We start from the raw sequence: 16,999 nt of genomic DNA, 5'->3' as shown, positions 1-16,999 counted from the left end.
TCTAGTCCCACCTGCCAGCACCCAGCCCATATCCCTCCAAACCCTTCCTATTCATATACCCATCCAGATGCCTCTTAAATGTTGCAATTGTACCAGCCTCCACCACATCCTCTGGCAGCTCATTCCATACACGTACCACCCTCTGCGTGAAAAAGTTGCCCCTTAGGTCCCTTTTATATCTTTCCCCTCTCACCCTAAACCTATGCCCTCTCGTTCTGGACTCCCACACCCCAGAGAAAAGACTTTACCCATTTACCCTATCCATGCCCCTCATAATTTTGTAAACCTCTATAAGGTCACCCCTCAGCCTCCGACATTCCAGGGAAAACAGCCCCAGCCTGTTCAGCCTCTCCCTGTAGCTCAGATCCTCCAACCCTGGCAACATCCTTGTAAATCTTTTCCAAACCCTTTCCAGTTTCACAACACAAGAGTGCCCTCTCATTCTGGTAAGAAACAGGAGCGGGAAACCATGTTAAACGCTAATGGACAGTTTCTTGTACAGTTCAAGTCCAAAGCCAGTCAGCTAAAAGAATGATGATTCAGTGATGAACTCTTATGACAGTACAACAAAACAAAAGAACTGCAGGGGCTCACAATCCGAAATGAAACGAAAAGCAGACAATGCTGGAGAAACACAGCAGGTCTGGCAGCAATCGTGAAGACAGAAACCGAGTTAATGTCTCCAATCCTTTCTTCGGAACTGAAGGTCCTTTCCCGGACTGATTTCGGGTCTGGAGGCAGCTCACAACCTCTTGCTTTCTCTCTCTCTCTCTCACAGATGCTGCCAGACCTGCCGGGTTTCTCTGCACTCAAACATCAGGCTGACTGCTTGTGAATCTCCCTCAGATTAAACAAGCTGCCTTCTGAACCACTATAACCCTGTGTTAACCAAGTGCATGAAAAGGTTATTACTCACCAGTCAAGCCCACGAGTGAACCTTAATTCACGTCGCAATCAATCACTCAAACATGGGTCAGTTGTCCTATTAGAGACACGGAGTTTTATTTGCTGCAGGAATGTGTACACGAATGACGTGCGATTAAGACAAATGGGGACTGGAGGTTTGAGTTCAAGGGAAAGGCTGGGCCCGTTTTCTCTGGAGCGTCGGAGGCTGAGGGGTGACCACATGAGAAAATCACGAGGGGCACGGATAAGGTGAATAGCCAAGGTCTTTTGCCCTCCACAGTAGGGGAGCCCAGGACTAGAGGGGTTGAAGGTGAGAGGGGAGAGATTTAAAAGGGACCACTTGCTGACAAACATTAAGGCTACGACTTTCCCAGCTCTCTGCGGGTGATCGGTCCAGCCTGGCATAAATCCTCTCCGGCAGCTCCAATGACTGCAGTTCTGGTGGATTTCCGCATCAAGTGCCTCACTCCTTCCGTGAGAGTCATCCGCTCGGAGCCAGGCCTCAGGAGTCACTGATCCTCGAATGAGGAAGTCCTTCAGAACATCAATGTCTATCCCCAAAGTGACCATGACCTCCTGTCTCAGGGGCTTGGAAATATTGTGTGCAATTCTGGTCTCCTTCCTATCGGAAAGATGTTGTGAAACTTGAAAGGGTTCAGAAAAGATTCACAAGGATGTTGCCAGGGCTTGGAGGATCTGAGCTACAGGGAGAGGCTGAACAGGCTGGGGCTGTTTTCCCTGGAGCGTCGGAGGCTGAGGGGTGACCTTATAGAGGTTTACAAAATTATGAGGGGCACGGATAGGATAAATAGACAAAGTCTTTTCCCTGGGGTCGGGGAGTCCAGAACTAGAGGGCATAGGTTTAGGGTGAGAGGGGAAACATATAAAAGAGACCTAAGGGGCAACTTTTTCACACAGAGGGTGGTTTGTGTATGGAATGAGCTGCCAGAGGAAGTGCTGGAGGCTGGTACAATTGCAACATTTAAGAGGCATTTGGATGGGTATATGAATAGGAAGGGTTTGGAGGGCTATTGGCCAGGTGCTGGCAAACGGGACGAGATTAATTTAGGATATCTGGTCGGCACAGACGAGATGACTGAAGGGTCAGTTTCTGTGGTGTACGACTCTACGACCCTCAATAGGCCTTGACATTTGAAACTGCCTGAATAAAGATTTGTATAGAATCAGATAAAGGGATTTTCTGAAGCAGATTGGCTGTATTCCAATCTGAGATAAAGAGAGTCCCCAGTCCAAGTTACTAGGCATCCAACCTGATCAGAGTCATAGAGATGTACAGCACCGAAACAGACCCTTCGGTCCAACCTGTCCACACCGACCAGATATCCTAACCCAATGCAGTCCCATTTGCCTGCACTTGGCCCATATCCCTCATTTTATCTCTCCACCCTGGAGGCTTCCTGTCTCTATTCCTGATTAAGGGCTTTTGCCCGAAACGTGAATTTTCCTGCTCCTTGGATGCTGCCTGACCTGCTGTGCTTTTCCAGCACCACCCTGAGCTGAACCCATATCCCTCACTTCCTGATGAAGGGCTTATGCCCGAAACATCGACTCTCCTGCTCCTCGGATGCTGCCTGACCTGCAGCACTACACACTCAACTCTGATCTCCAGCATCTGCAGTCCCCACTTCCTCCATATCCCTCCAAACCCTTCCTATTCATATACCCATCCAAATGCCTCTTAAATGTTGCAATCGTACCAGCCTCCACCACTTCCTCTGGCAGCTCACTCCATACATGCACCAACCTCTGCGTGAAAAAGTTGCCCCTTAGGTCTCTTTTATATCTTTCCCCTCTCACCCTAAACCTATGCCCTCTAGTTCTGGACTCCCCACCCTCACCAGGGAAAAGACTTTGTCTATTTACCCTATCCATGCCCCTCATAATTTTATAAACCTCTATAAGGTCACCCCTCAGCCTCCGACGCTCCAGGGAAAACAGCCCCAGCCTGTTCAGCCTCTCCCTGTAGCATAAATCCTTCAACCCTGGCAACATCCTTGTAAATCTTTTCTGAACCCTTTCAAGTTTCACAACATCTTTCCGATAGGAAGGAGACCAGAATTGCACACAATATTTCCAGGCCCCTGAGACAGGAGGTCATGGTCACTTTGGGGATAGACATTGATGTTCTGAAGGACTTCCTCATTCGAGGATCAGCGGCTCCTGAGGCCTGGCTCCGAGCGGATGACGCTCACAGAAGGAGTGAGGCACTTGATGCGGAAATCCACCAGAACTGCAGTCATTGGAGCTGCCGGAGAGGATTTATACTCGGCTGGACCGATCTCCTGCAGAGAGCTGGGAAAGTCGTAGCCTTAATGTTTGTCAGGAAACCTTTCACCTTCAACAAACTTAAAACTTCTCAATTTAACTATCCAGAGATTTCTGCACTTTGAGTCATAGAGATGTACAGCATGGAAACAGACCCTTCAGTCCAACCTGTCCATGCCAACCAGATATCCCAACCCAATCTAGTCCCACCTGCCAGCACCCGGCCCATATCCCTCCAAACCCTTCCTATTCATATACTCATCCAAATGCCTCTTAAATGTTGTAATTGTACCAGCCTCCACCACATCCTCTGGCAGCTCATTCCATACACGTACCACCCTCTGTGTGAAAAAGTTGCCCCTTAGGTCCCTTTTCCCTCTCACCCTCAACCTATGCCCCTCTAGTTCTGGACTCCCCCATCCCCAGGGAAAAGACCGTGCCTATTTATCTTATCCATTCCCCTCATGATTTTTATAAACCACTATAAGGTCACCCCTCAGCCTCCCACGCTCCAGGGAAAGTGACACAGTGGCTCAGTGGTTAGCACTGCTGCCTCACAGTGCTAGGGGCCAGGGTTTGATTCCAGCCACATTGCCCCCCACCCCCGACTCCTCACATCTGCGTGGGTTACCTCCGGGTGCTCGGGATTCCTTCCACAGTCCAAAGGTGCGCAGGTTAGGGGGAGTTGGCTGTGCTAAGTTGCCCATAGTGTTCAGGGATGTATAGGTTAGGTGCATTAATCAGGGGTAAATGTAGAGTAATAGGGGTGGGGGATTGGGTCTGGGTGAGTTACTCTTTGGAGGGTGGGTGTGGACTTGTTGGGCCAAAGGGCCTGTTTCCACACTGTAGGGAGTCTATTAAAACAGTCCCGGCCTATTCAGCCTTTCCCTCTAGCTCAAACCCTCCAACCCTGGCCACGTCCTTGTCTTTATCACATCGCGCCTGACCCAAAGTGAATTTATTATATGGCAGGCTGTGGAGGGGTCTGAATCGAGGTTTGGTCATCAACAGGAAAAAGTCCCTGTGCAGGGGATTCCCCCTTGGAATCTTACAGCCCACACCCTGAAGGGGAGCAGTTCTCTCTCTCTCTCTCTCTGACCCTCATTTAATTTCACCCTGTCAGTTTCCAGTTCGGTTTCAGTTTCCTGTTCGGGGTCAGACGGAGGCGGGTTTTTCTCCTAGAACGAGCGTCACGAGTTCTCAGTTGCACAGGTACCGGAGCGTCAAGGAACAGGATCAAAACCATTGGACACAGGAGCGGAACTTAGGCCATTCAGCCCAACGAGTATGTTCCACCATTTACTCCTAGCTAATGAGTTTCTCAACCCCATTCTCCCGCTTTCTCCCTGTAACCCTCGATCCCCTTGATACTCAAGAACCGATCTATCTCAGCCTTAAATATCCTCAGTGACTTGGCCTCCCCGGCCTTTTGTGGCAGTGAATTCCATAGATTCCCCACTCTCTGGCTGAAGGAGTTTCTCCTTATCTCCGGTCTAAAAGGTCTTCCCTTTTCTCTAAGGCTGTGCCCTCGGCTCCTAATCTCTCCTCCCAATGGGAACATCCTCCCAGCGTCCACTCTGTCCTGGCCATTCAGTATTCTGTAGGTTTCACTTAGATCGGCCCTCAACCTTCCAAACCCCATCGTGGATAGTCCCAGAGACCTCAAATGTTTCTCATACGTTAGGCCTTTCATTCCTGGGGTCATTCTCGTGAACGAGAAACGTGGACGTTAAAGATTTGCCAGCTGTCTGTTTACCCCACTCCCAGCCTGCGGAGAGTTCCGAGTATTATTTATCCCAAGCCCCGACTGTCCCAATCCATATTTATTCTGGATGCGAATTGTGCAAATACATTTATTTTAGTCCTACTTCCTGAGGTTGGGAAAATGCTATCCCCCATCCAAGATGAAATAAATCTCCTGCCTCAGCTTCTGTGGATCATTTCAGTGGAAATGTGTAGGCCTGGGCACAAAGGTGGCTCCGTGGTTAGCGCTGATGCCTCACAGTGGCAGGAACCTGGGTTTGATTCGACCCTCCGGGGGTGACTGCGCAAACGCCACACAGAGAGTCACCCCCCCCTCCCCCCACCCCGTGTCTGCGAGGGTTTCCTCTGACAGTCTAACGATGTGCAGGATAGGGTGGACTGACCATACTCAATTACCCACAGTGCCCAGGGATGTGCAGTGCTAAATTACCCAGAGTGCCCAGGGATGTGCAGGTCAGGGTGGACTGGCCATACTAAATTACCCACAGTGCCCAGGGATGTGCAGTGCTAAATTACCCAGAGTGCCCAGGGGTGTGCAGGTTAGGGTGGATGGGCTGTGCTAAATTACCCAGAGTGCCCAGGGGTGTGCAGGTTAGGGTGGATGGGCTGTGCTAAATTACCCAGAGTGCCCAGGGATGTGCAGGTTAGGGTGGAGTGGCCACGCTAAATTACCCATAGTGCTGAGGGATGTGCAGGTTAGGGTGGATTGGCCATGCTAATTTACCCACAGTGCACAGGGGTGTACAGGTTATGGTGGATGGGCTGTGCTAAATTACTCCATAGAGCCCCGGGATGCACAGGTTAGGGTGGACTGGCCGTGCTAAATTACCCATAGTGTCAAGGGATGTGCAGGTTAGGGTGGATTGGCCGTGCTAAATTACCCACAGTGCCTAGGGATGTGCAGGTTAGGGTGGATTGGCCGTGCTAAATTACCCACAGTGCCTAGGGATGTGCAGGTTAGGGTGGATTGGCCGTGCTAAATTACCCACAGTGCCTAGGGATGTGCAGGTTAGGGTGGATTGGCCGTGCTAAATTACCCACAGTGCCTAGGGATGTGCAGGTTAAATTGTCCCATAGTGTCCAGGGATGTGCAGGTTAGGGTGGATTGGCCGTGTTAAATTGTCCTGTAGTGTCCAGGACATGCAGGCTGGGCGGGTTAGCTGTGAGAAGGGCAGCGTCACAGGGGAGGGGGAAGGTTTGGGTCTGGGTGGGATGCTCTTTGGAGGGTCGGCGTGGACTCATCAAGCTGAATGGCCTGCTTCCACGCTGTGGGGATCCCACGGTCGCTTGGGCACCGGCCGCGCTGGAATCCAAGTGGGAGAGAGGGGTCTGTCCAGGAGACAGGAGCCCTCCCACTCCGCCCATTGTCTGGGTGAGCCCGACTCCGGCCCGAGGGCGACTCCCAGCAGCGCGGGCAGCAGGATCCGAGCGCACCCCCTTCCTCCGAGTCTTCACTTGTGTCCTCGCTGGTGTCTCAGGAGGTTAGACGAATGAATGAATGCTTTCCCACACCGAGAGCAGGCGAACGGTTTCTCGCCCGTGTGAATCCTCTGGTGCCGCAGCAGGGTGGACGAATCGTTGAAGGCCTTCTCGCAGGCGGAGCAGCTGAACGGCCGCTCCCCGGTGTGAGCACGCCGGTGCATGAGCAGGTTGGAGGCCTGAGTGAAGGTCTTCCCGCAGGCGGGGCAGCTGAACGGCCGCTCCCCGGTGTGCACCCTCCGGTGGTTGAGCAGGTGAGCCGACTGGGCGAAGCCCTTGCCGCACTCGGAGCAGGCGAAGGGCCGCTCCCCGGTGTGGTCGCGCTGGTGCCGCAGCAGGTTGGAGGCCTGAGTGAAGGCCTTGCCGCACTCGGAGCAGGCGAAGGGCCGCTCGCCGGTGTGGACCTGCTGGTGCCGCAGCAGGTTGGACGACTGAGAGAAGCCCTTGCCGCACTCGGAGCAGCTGAACGGCCGCTCCCCGGTGTGGACCCGCTGGTGCTTCAGCAGGCTGGACGACTGGGTGAAGCCCTTCCCGCACATGGAGCAGGTGAACGGCCGCTCGCCGGTGTGGACGTTACGATGCGTCTCCAACGCAGACGAGAAACTAAACCCCTTCCCGCAGTCCCAACACTTCCACGGTTTCTCCATGGCGTGGGCGTCCTTGTGTCTCTCTAGGCTTGGTGATCAGTCACAAAGTCATCCATGCACAGAACCTCGGCACAATCTCTCCCTGAGGTGAACAGTGTTGCAATGTTTTCAGAATGAGCAACTGATTAAAGCTCTCCCCACAGTCAGGGCACTGGAACACACACCCACTTGTGTGTTTGTTTCAGTGCTTCCCCAGTTATCCAGCTGCTCAGAACAAGCAAACACTTCTCCTCCTCAATTCAAAGGCTGAGGCTATTCGGGTCCTGATGAATCGAGACGTTGCATTTGGTTTGAGAGTTCCATCTGCAAATCCTCTCCTTCAGATATCCTGCAAATGGAGTTTATAAAAGTTATCATTGTCAGGAAAGAATAGACATTGAGAACAGACAATTCTAGCTTCTGTGGATCGTTCGATCATTCCATAAAGAGCTGTAAATATCCATTACACTCACTCTCCCTCCATTCTCAGTTTGCTGTACATAATAAACACCCTGTCCATTTTTCTCAAAGTGCCAAGTCATCCTAATGACAGAACCGATAAGCTTCTTCCTGCCTTCAATGCAGATGCCTGTAAATAATCCTAGAGGCTGCTCACCTATGTTTACGGTCTAGTGTAAAACTCAGTTATACAGAGTACTTTATTAGTGAGGTGCTGGATAAACACAGCAGGTCAGACAGCTTCCGAGGAGCAGGAGTGTGGATGTTTTGGGCATAAGCTCATCAGAAATGCAGCTTATGCCCAAAACATCGACTCTCCTGCCCCTCGGAAGCTGTCTGACCTGCTGCGCTTCTCAACTCTGACTCTCCAGCGTCTGCACTTTCTGCAACGAGTCAGTGATCGTGACCTGAAACTGTTTTCCCATGAGGATGGTGGACACGAAGGCCATCAATAATTATCAAGTGAAAACCAGATCGGCACTTGACGAAAAATAGCTGGGCTACAGGAATATCAAGGGCAAATGGGACTGACTGTGTGGCTGCATAAAGAGTCAATATGGACACGAGCTTCTGAATGGATGCATTCTGTCCTGTAAAACACACCACTGAAATACATAATACAGCAAAAAACTGAAATAAGGGTATGATTGAGAAGATGCATTATTACAACAAACATGTAATGCACATGGACCAGATAATAACAAAAAGAAATTGCCAATGAAACTCAGCAGGTCTGGCAGCATCTATGAGAAGAAGAAAAAAAAGAGTTAATGTTTCAAGTCGAGAGAGAGACGGACAGAGACAGAGACAGAGAGAGAGAGAGAGAGAGAAAGAGAGAGACAGAGCAACACAGACCGAGAGAGAGAGAGACACAGACTGAGAGACAGAGAGGCAGAGAGAGAGAGACACAGACTGAGAGACAGAGAGGCAGAGAGAGAGAGAGACACAGACTGAGAGACAGAGAGAGAGAGACACAGACTGAGAGACAGAGAGAGAGACACAGACTGAGAGAGAGAGAGACACACAGACTGAGAGAGAGGCAGAGAGAGAGAGACACACAGACTGAGAGAGAGAGAGGCAGAGAGAGAGAGAGACACAGACTGAGAGAGAGAGAGAGAGAGACACAGACTGAGAGAGAGACACAGACTGAGAGAGAGAGAGAGAGAGACACAGACTGAGAGAGAGACACAGAGAGAGAGACACAGACTGAGAGAAAGAGAGACACAGACTGAGAGAGACACAGACTGAGAGAGAGAGACACAGACTGAGAGAGAGACAGAGAGAGAGAGAGAGAGAGAGAGAGTGAGTAAGCACGAAAGAAAGTCTTGGACCAACCTTTCCAGAGCCTGTCTCCTCCCTGGAATCAATTCATTTAGGCTGGTGCCACTCAATCTAATTGAGTGTCAGCAAGGTTGGACAGAGGGAAGAAGTTGCAGTCTGGGGTAGAGCTCAACCTTCATTCAGAGAGAGAGAGGGAGAAGGCGGCATCTTCAGAAGTTCATGGTCCAACATCCGCATTCAGACAATAGGGGGGCTCTGATTGGCAGGAGGACCAGGCTCCTTCCGGTCCTCCAGGACGTTCCATTGGTCAACTCCCCCACCGAGCGAACAATGGACCCTGATCCACTATCGTATCGGTCAGCGGGAGAGCATGCGCAGTTTGCTCGCCTCTGCGACATATGCGCTCTCCCGGGACAGTGCCCTGCTCGAATGATCAAACGGTTTCTGAGGCGCGCGGCCTTGTGGGAGCTCCAGCCGCCATTACGGGCCTCGGCCCCCCCATCAGCAAACACCCAGGACTCCGAACTGCGGGGATGGGCGCACAATGAACTTGACGCAAAGTAATCTTATACAGCTTTATAAAATCATGAGGGGCATGGATAGGGTAAATAGACAATGTCTTTTCCCTGGGGTGGGGGGAAGTCCAGAACTAGAGGGGCATAGGTTTAGGGGGAGAGGGGAAAGTTTAAAAGAGACCTCAGGGGTAACTTTTTCACACAGAGGGTGGTACGGGTATGGAATGAGCTGCCAGAGGAAGTGGTGGAGGCTGGTACAATTACAACATTTAAAAGGCATTTGGATGGGTTATATAAATAGGATATGGGCCAAGTGCTGGCAAATGGGACTAGATTAATTTAGGATATCGGGTCGACATGGACAAGTTGGATCAAAGAGTCTGGTTCCTGTGCTGTACATCTCTATGACTCTGTGACACACAGGTAGTCACTGGATTTGCTTGTAACACCATATTAGCACAAAACAGCTTGTTAACCTCAAGCGTAAGGATTTAGCCATTGTGTTTAAATAAATTGTTTTGCTTAATGTCGAGTAGTTTGATCAATCAGATTGCAACTGGAACACAGTGCCTCGCATTTACCTTAGAAATAAGAAAAAGCAAGGTTCTAGGCTTACCTTCTCAGTATACTTTGAGGGGGTCTGCTCTGGTCTATAATAGTATCTGCAAGTTTGTTACTGACAGGACAAAGGTTGATTCTACATTTCTGATATTTGCAGTAAGACTGTTTCAGTGTTTCTTGTATCAGGGGACATAATTCTTTTTTTTCTGTTATGGGTGATAAAAGTTGTTCATGGTTGAAATTACTTTGGCAGCATCCAGAGAACTTCTACAGGGTTTGATTGCTATGGTAACCAGATTGTAAAATGAAACATACGACCTATCAATCCCAGTCTCACTGTGGATTCAGGCTTGCCCAGAGTTATATTCAGCTCAGATCATGGCATGGCATAAAAGCCAGAGGGGAAATGAAAAAGAGTTTTTATTTCAGTTGTTGATGGGGCGTGGATGCCATTACCGACACCAGAATTCATTGCCCACCCCGAATTGCCCTGGAAAATGTGGCGGTGAGCTGCCTTCTTTGACCGCTGCAGTCCTTGGTGTAGGTACACCCACGATGCTGTCACAGTAAGGGATTTTCCAGAATTTTGACACAGTGACAGTGGAGGAATATAATTCCAAATTGGTACGGCGTGCAGCTGACACAGAAACATACAGTTATTTCAATGGCTGCATCGGTTACAAATTACCACTCTGGGTTATACTCTCAGCTGTGAGTCAGAAGACTGGGGATTCAAGACCCACTCCAGAGGCCTGAAAATAGAAAGAGGAGCTACCATTTCTTGGATCACGCACTAATTGGTTGGCCCCTCTCTGACGGACTTAAAAGGTTTTCAAAGCCATCATTTCCCAGAAGAGCAGGGGAGTTATAGCCAGTATTGTCCCTTGCTGACTGAACAATAGAAAAGTTGTTCAGTTGAAACAAGGGTAATATGTGTACATGTTCTTTCTCTCTAAAAATACAAGTTCATAAACTATATGTCTTCATATCTGCACCTTCCAGTGCACACATTTGTATAGCTGCCTGGTATAAACAATGCTGGACAGTTCATTTGTCAGTCATCATTGAACTGGTGCGTTCTCCATGGCAGTGACTCTACCAATCCACTTGTTAATCAATTCGCACTCACTTCTCATCCAATATAAAATCATGTTTCCCTTTACATTGATAACCTTGCAAATGCACTGATGCATACAAGGTGAAAATGTTTCATAAAACATGTCTCTTTTCAGCAAGACTCTAAATTCTGAATAAATACAGACTCTCAATTTTGAACAATAACTTGGTGTTTGACATCATTTTGAATGCTTTTTGAAAATCCAAACACTCAATCCTGAATTATTTGTTGATACAAGCATGGTTAGTAAGCTTGTGGATGACACTAAGATTGCTGATGTAGTGGACAGTGAGGGAGGTTATCTAAGATTACAGAGAGATCTTGATCAATTGGGGCAATGGGCTGGAGAATGGCAGATGGAGTTGAATTTGGGTAAATCTAAGGTATTGCACTTTTTTGTAAAATAAACAAGGGCAGGACTTATATAATTAAAAGTAGGGTCTTTGGTAGTGTTATAGAACAGAGAGACCTCGGGGTTCAGGGACATAATCCTTTGAAGTTTGCATCACATATTGGCAGGATGGTTAAGAAGACGGTTAGCATACTTGCTTTCATTGTTCAGACCTTTGCATGTTGCAGTTGTAATAGGACATTGGTGAAGCCTCTTCTGGAGTACTCTGTGTCCAGCTCTTGTTGCCCTGTTATAGGAAGGATATTATTACGCTGGAAAAGAAATTTATCAGGATGCTGCCAGGAATGGCGGAATTGAGTTATGGGGATAGGCTGGGACTTTCTTTTCACTGGAACGCAGGAGGTTGAGAATTGGCCTTATAAAGTCATGAGGGGCAGAGACAAGGTGCCTTTTCTGAAGGGTGATCGTGGAACTCCCTGTGAGCTAAGTGAAAACAAAGATGATCATCAGTAATAAAATAAAATTGGATGAATACTTGAGAGAATTGCAGAGTTATGGGGAGATACATTGGGGATAACTGGAGAATCCTGCGGAGTTAGGATGGATTCGAGTTGCTGATTAGACTCCATTACTGGAAATACAGTCATAGAGATGTACAGCATGGAAACAGACCCTTCGGTCCAACCTGTCCATGCCGACCAGAAATCCCAACCCAATCTAATCCCACCTGCCAGCACCTGGCCCATATCCCTCCAAATCCTTCCTATTCATATACCCATCCAAACGCCTCTTAAATGTTGCAATTGTATCAGCCTCCACCACTTCCTCTGGCAGCTCATTCCATATACGTACCACTCTCTGTGTAAAAAAGTTGCCCCTTAGGTCTCTTTTATATCTTTCCACTCTCACCCTAAACCTATGCCCTCTAGTTCTGGACTCCCCGACCCCAGGGAAAAGACTTTGCCTATTTATCCTATCCGTGCCCATCATAATTTTGTAAACCTCTATAAGGTCACCCCTCAGCCTCCGACGCTCCAGGGAAAACAGCCCCAGCCTGTTCAGCCTCTCCCTGTAGCTCAGATTCTCCAACCCTGGCAACATCCTTGTAAATCTTTTCTGAACCCTTTCAAGTTTCACAACATCTTTCCGATAGGAAGGAGACCAGAATTGCATGCAATATTCCAACAGTGGCCTAACCAATGTCCTGTACAGCCGCAACATGACCTCCTAACTCCTGTACTCAATACCCTGACCAATAAAGGAAAGCATACCAAACACCTCCTTCACTATCCTATCTACCTGCAACTCCACTTTCAAGGAGCTATGAACCTGCACTCCAAGGTCTCTTTGTTCAGCAACACTCCCTAGGACCTCACCATTAAGCGTATAAGAGCTGAAAATGTGTTGCTGGAAAAGCGCAGCAGATCAGGCAGCATCCAAGGAGCAGGAGAATCGACATTTTGGACATGAGCCCTTCTTCAGGAATCGTTCTCATACCCGAAACGTCGATTCTCCTGCTCCTTGGATGCTGCCTGACCTGCTGCGCTTTTCCAACAACACATTTTCAGCTCTGATCTCCGGCATCTGCAGTCCTCACTTTCTCCATTAAGTGTATAAGTCCTGCTAAGATTTGCTTTCCCAAAATGCAGCCTGTGTGCAGAAGACCAGAAATAATTGAAGACGAAAATGAGAGAACCTTAAATAAAAGTCAGATACACATTATAGGATACCAGACGTGCTATTGTCTTGCATTAATTTAGCATTTAATAAAATTATATTCCTTTTAAAAAAAGCAAAATTGTACTGGTGAACACGAGGAGGGTCACCCTTTGAACCAGACGAATAAATGTTACAAACTGTCGGAGCAAAAACATGTCATTGTCCAACAGAAAGAGGCAGACACAGAGCAAAACTTTCCACAGTCTGCGCTCTCCCTGCATTCACTTCCAGACAGAGAACCCACACTACGCAGCCCTCCAGCTGAGGACACTTTGCAAAACCCCCTCCTCCAAACCACGCAGTTTGAGTCCAAACAAAGCACAGGGTTTCACTTTCACTGAAACTTGCTCCTCTGTCCAATATCTGAGTGTAAAACCCTTTATCCCCTCACCCATGGGAAACACAGCGTTGTGGAACTGGAATCCTGTCTTTGTTTTATGAACTATATCAAGTCAAATTTATCCTTTCCATTCAAATACTATTTCGCTGTTAACAAATGCTCTACTTATGATGAGATAATATTGTGACCCAGTATTGTGACCCATTTGGAGTGGCACAGCCGTTAGCACCGCTGCCTCACAGCGCTAGGGACCTGGGTTCGATTCCAGCCTCAGAGCAATTGTCTGTGTGGAGTTTGCACATTCTCCCCCTTATGTCAGTGTGGGGTTCCCCCGAGTGCTCCGGTTTCTTCTCACAATCCAAAGAGATGCAGGCAGGAGTTGACCGTGCTAAGTTGCTCAAAGTGTTCAGGGATGTACAGGTTAGGGTGGATTGGCCATGCTAAATTACCCATAGTGCCCAGGGATGTGCAGGTTAGGGTGGATTGGCTATGCTAAATTACCCATAGTGCCCAGGGATGTGCAGGTTAGGGTGGATTGGCCATGCTAAATTACCCACAGTGCCCAGGGATGTGTAGGTTAGGGTGGATTGGCCATCCTAAATTACCCACAGTGCCCAGGAATGTGTAGGTTAGGGTGGATTGGCCATCCTCAATTACCCATAGTGGACAGGGATGTGCAGGTAGGGTGGATTGGCTATGCTAAATTACCCACAGTGCCCAGGGATGTGTAGGTTAGGATGGATGGGTTGTGCTAAATTACCCATAGTGCCCAGTGATGTGTAGGTTAGGGTGGATTGGCCATGCTAAATTACCCATAATGCCCTGGGATGTGCAGCTTAGAATGGATTGGCTGTACTAATTTACCCATAGCGCACAGGGATGTGCAGGTTCGGGTGGATTGGCCATGCTAAATTATCCAGAGTGTTCAGGGATGTGTATGTTAGTTGCATTAGTCAGGGGGTAAATGTAGACTAATAAGGTAAGGTGGCTTACTCTTTGGAAGGGTCAGTGGGGACTTGTTGGGCCAAAGGGCCTGTTTCCCTATTATAGGGAATCCATGTTGTCAGTCTGTCCGGGTTCAACGATGAGTTGAAGCCACAAACTCTGCAGCGCTTTCCACAGTCAGTTCACTTGACCACTCCCAACTGGTTTGACATCGAGCTTTTCTGGTCACAGCGGTGCCTGTAGGGATTCTAAGCATGCTAAATTGCCTGTAGTGTTAGGTGCATTAGTCAGGGGTAAATGTAGGGGAATGGGTCTGGGTGGGTTGATCTTTGGAGGGTCAGTGTGGACTTGTTGGGCTGAAGGGCCTGTTTCCACACTGTAGGGAATTTCATCTAATCTAATCTAAAGATGGGTACTGATAGTTATATACAGGTGAGAGAAAGTGCCGTGAGGGAAGGAATTCCAAGATTTTGACTCTACAACACTGAAGGAACAGTTTTGGAGCATATACAGACAAGTGGGGATTAAACATAGAACTGTACAGCATAGAAACAGGCCTTTCGGCCCACAATGTTGTGCCAAACATGATGCCAATTTAAACTAATCCTGTCTGCCTGCCCGTGGTCTTGCGTTTACCCAAAAGTCCCTTAAACCTCCCTCCACCCCCAATGTACATTCCAGACTCCTACCACTCTGAGTAAAAAAAACTTGCCTCTCACAACTGCTTTGAACCCCCCACCCCCTCACTTTAAATGCATGCCCCCGAGTATCAGACATTAACTCTGGGGAGAAATATCAGTTGAGAATTGCATCAGGGCCAGCAGAGAAATGTTGGATGGAAGAGCTTGTTCCTGGGTGGCACTCTTCCAGAGACATGCAGCACAGAAACAGACCCTTGGGTCCAATCAGTCCATGCCAACCATAACCCCGAAGTCAACTAGTCCTCAGCTGCCTGCTCCTGGCCTGTATCCTTCCCAAACCTTTCCTTACTCCTGTACTTGTCCAAATGCCTTTTAAATGTTGTAACTGTACCCGCACCCGCCACTCTCCTGCAGAAGATCATTCCAGGTGTGAACCCCTCTATTCATTCCTCCCCTTTTAAGCAGAGGACTGGGAGACCTCCAATTTCTGGCGTACTTCCTGACAAACAAACATTAAGCACTAGCTGCACACATTGCGAATTTGGTTTCCATTCTCTTGTTTTGTTCTCTGCTGGGATTATACCGCTGTGTCCGGATGGTCAACCAGTGAGGGGGAGGCGGGAAATTGCGAGCCTTCGTTGACTGAAAGCTGTTAAAAGGGGAGAAAGGTTCTTCAGAATTCTTCACCCTCCTCTCTGACCTATCACCTCTATCCCCACCCCCATCCACCTATTGTACTCTTTGCTACCTTCCCCCCACCCTCCCCTCTGACCTATCACCTCCATTCACCTATGATACTCTTTGCTACCTTCCCCCACCCTCCCCTCTGACCTATCTCCTCCATCCCCACCCCCGTCCACCTATTGCACTCTATGCTACCTTCTCCCCAGCCCCAACCCCTCTCCCATTTCTCTCCCCACCCTGATGCTCCCTGCCTCCATTCCTGATGAAACATCGATTGTTCCTGCTCCTCGGATGCTGCCTTGACCTGCTGTGCTTTTCCAGCACCACTCTAATCTAGACTTTCCAGAGTTTTGCAAAGGGCTGGAGGGCGCAGTGTGGGCCGATTGCCCGGAGCAGACGCAGCGCAGGTTCTCTGCCTGGAACTGAATGCAGGCAGAGTGCAGCCTGTGTGAAGATTTGCTCTGCGTCCACCTCTTTCTGATTGACATCGTTTGGTGCCCTCAGTTGGAAACCTTCATTGATCTGAACGGTGTCCATGGGAGGAACTGCTCAGCAGAAATGGCAGCAGAGCTGGGGAGAGATGTCTTGCTCTATTGGAACAGGGAGAGAAACAGGAGAGCCTGGGATCCTAGCCAACACTCAGATATCACTGCCACCATGTTGTCACCCCTTCGCAATTATCTCTGGTCACTTGCAGAATGCGTGGCATGGATAGACTGTCTTGCAAATCTTTTTATGTAGTTTTCAGCAACGTTGCTATTACCAATTGGATTTTATTTTTTTGCAAGCTACACGTCAATTACAATTACCTGTAATTACTGCTATTCACCCAACTGAAGCTCCCATTGTTTCTTGTCTTATTCACCCCACAGTGTGGTCACTGTTTGTGGGCTGGTGGATCACTCCCTAAAAATGCCCTCCTCTGTGACAATACTATGAGATTTATTATGAGATGTATTTTGTCCTAGGTTGTTTTTTTAAAAATCAGAGAGGTTTTGAGCCATAGGTCCCCAGCTGTCTGGTCCAAGCCAATAAGCAGCTTGTGAGATCCCTGGGTGTATTGTTTTTTTATTCGAGTGGGAACAATATAGGCAGCTTGAATGGGTGGTGTCAGGCTCCCCTCACACAACCAGGGATTTAGTTTAGCTTTCAGTCATTTTTGGGGGGTTGAAGCTGCTACATCTCTCTCTGTTACAGTTAGCTTCCCTTCCTGCTGTCAGAATCGCATATCTATTTCACTGAATTTGCCTTTGCCAAGGGTGTGATTATGGCATATTACTATATTGGAACAGTTACTGTTCAACAGTTAAACAATCTATTGTTG

The 16,999-nt window shown here is 48.6% G+C and overlaps 3 protein-coding genes across 3 annotated transcripts in view; 1 reads left to right on the top strand and 2 right to left on the bottom strand.

The window, feature by feature from the left end:
- The window catches only part of LOC140460964 (uncharacterized), a 384,505-nt gene that overhangs the window by 196,576 nt on the left and 170,930 nt on the right, over positions 1 to 16,999 (bottom strand). The window lies entirely within an intron of this gene.
- The window catches only part of LOC140460064 (uncharacterized), a 507,032-nt gene that overhangs the window by 343,371 nt on the left and 146,662 nt on the right, over positions 1 to 16,999 (top strand). The gene's annotated exons all lie outside the window — the stretch shown is intronic.
- Positions 1 to 16,999, bottom strand: part of LOC140460065 (uncharacterized) — a 43,018-nt gene that overhangs the window by 15,988 nt on the left and 10,031 nt on the right. Inside the window, 2 exon segments of the mRNA XM_072554470.1 lie at positions 6,412 to 6,942; positions 10,559 to 10,567. Coding sequence (XP_072410571.1) covers positions 6,412 to 6,942; positions 10,559 to 10,567 — 540 coding nt within the window.

Source organism: Chiloscyllium punctatum, chromosome 36 (genome assembly GCF_047496795.1).
Source record: "Chiloscyllium punctatum isolate Juve2018m chromosome 36, sChiPun1.3, whole genome shotgun sequence".
Lineage (NCBI taxonomy): Eukaryota > Metazoa > Chordata > Chondrichthyes > Orectolobiformes > Hemiscylliidae > Chiloscyllium > Chiloscyllium punctatum.
The sequence above is the reverse complement of the archived record's forward strand: the minus strand, read 5'-3'. Positions and strand labels throughout refer to the sequence as shown.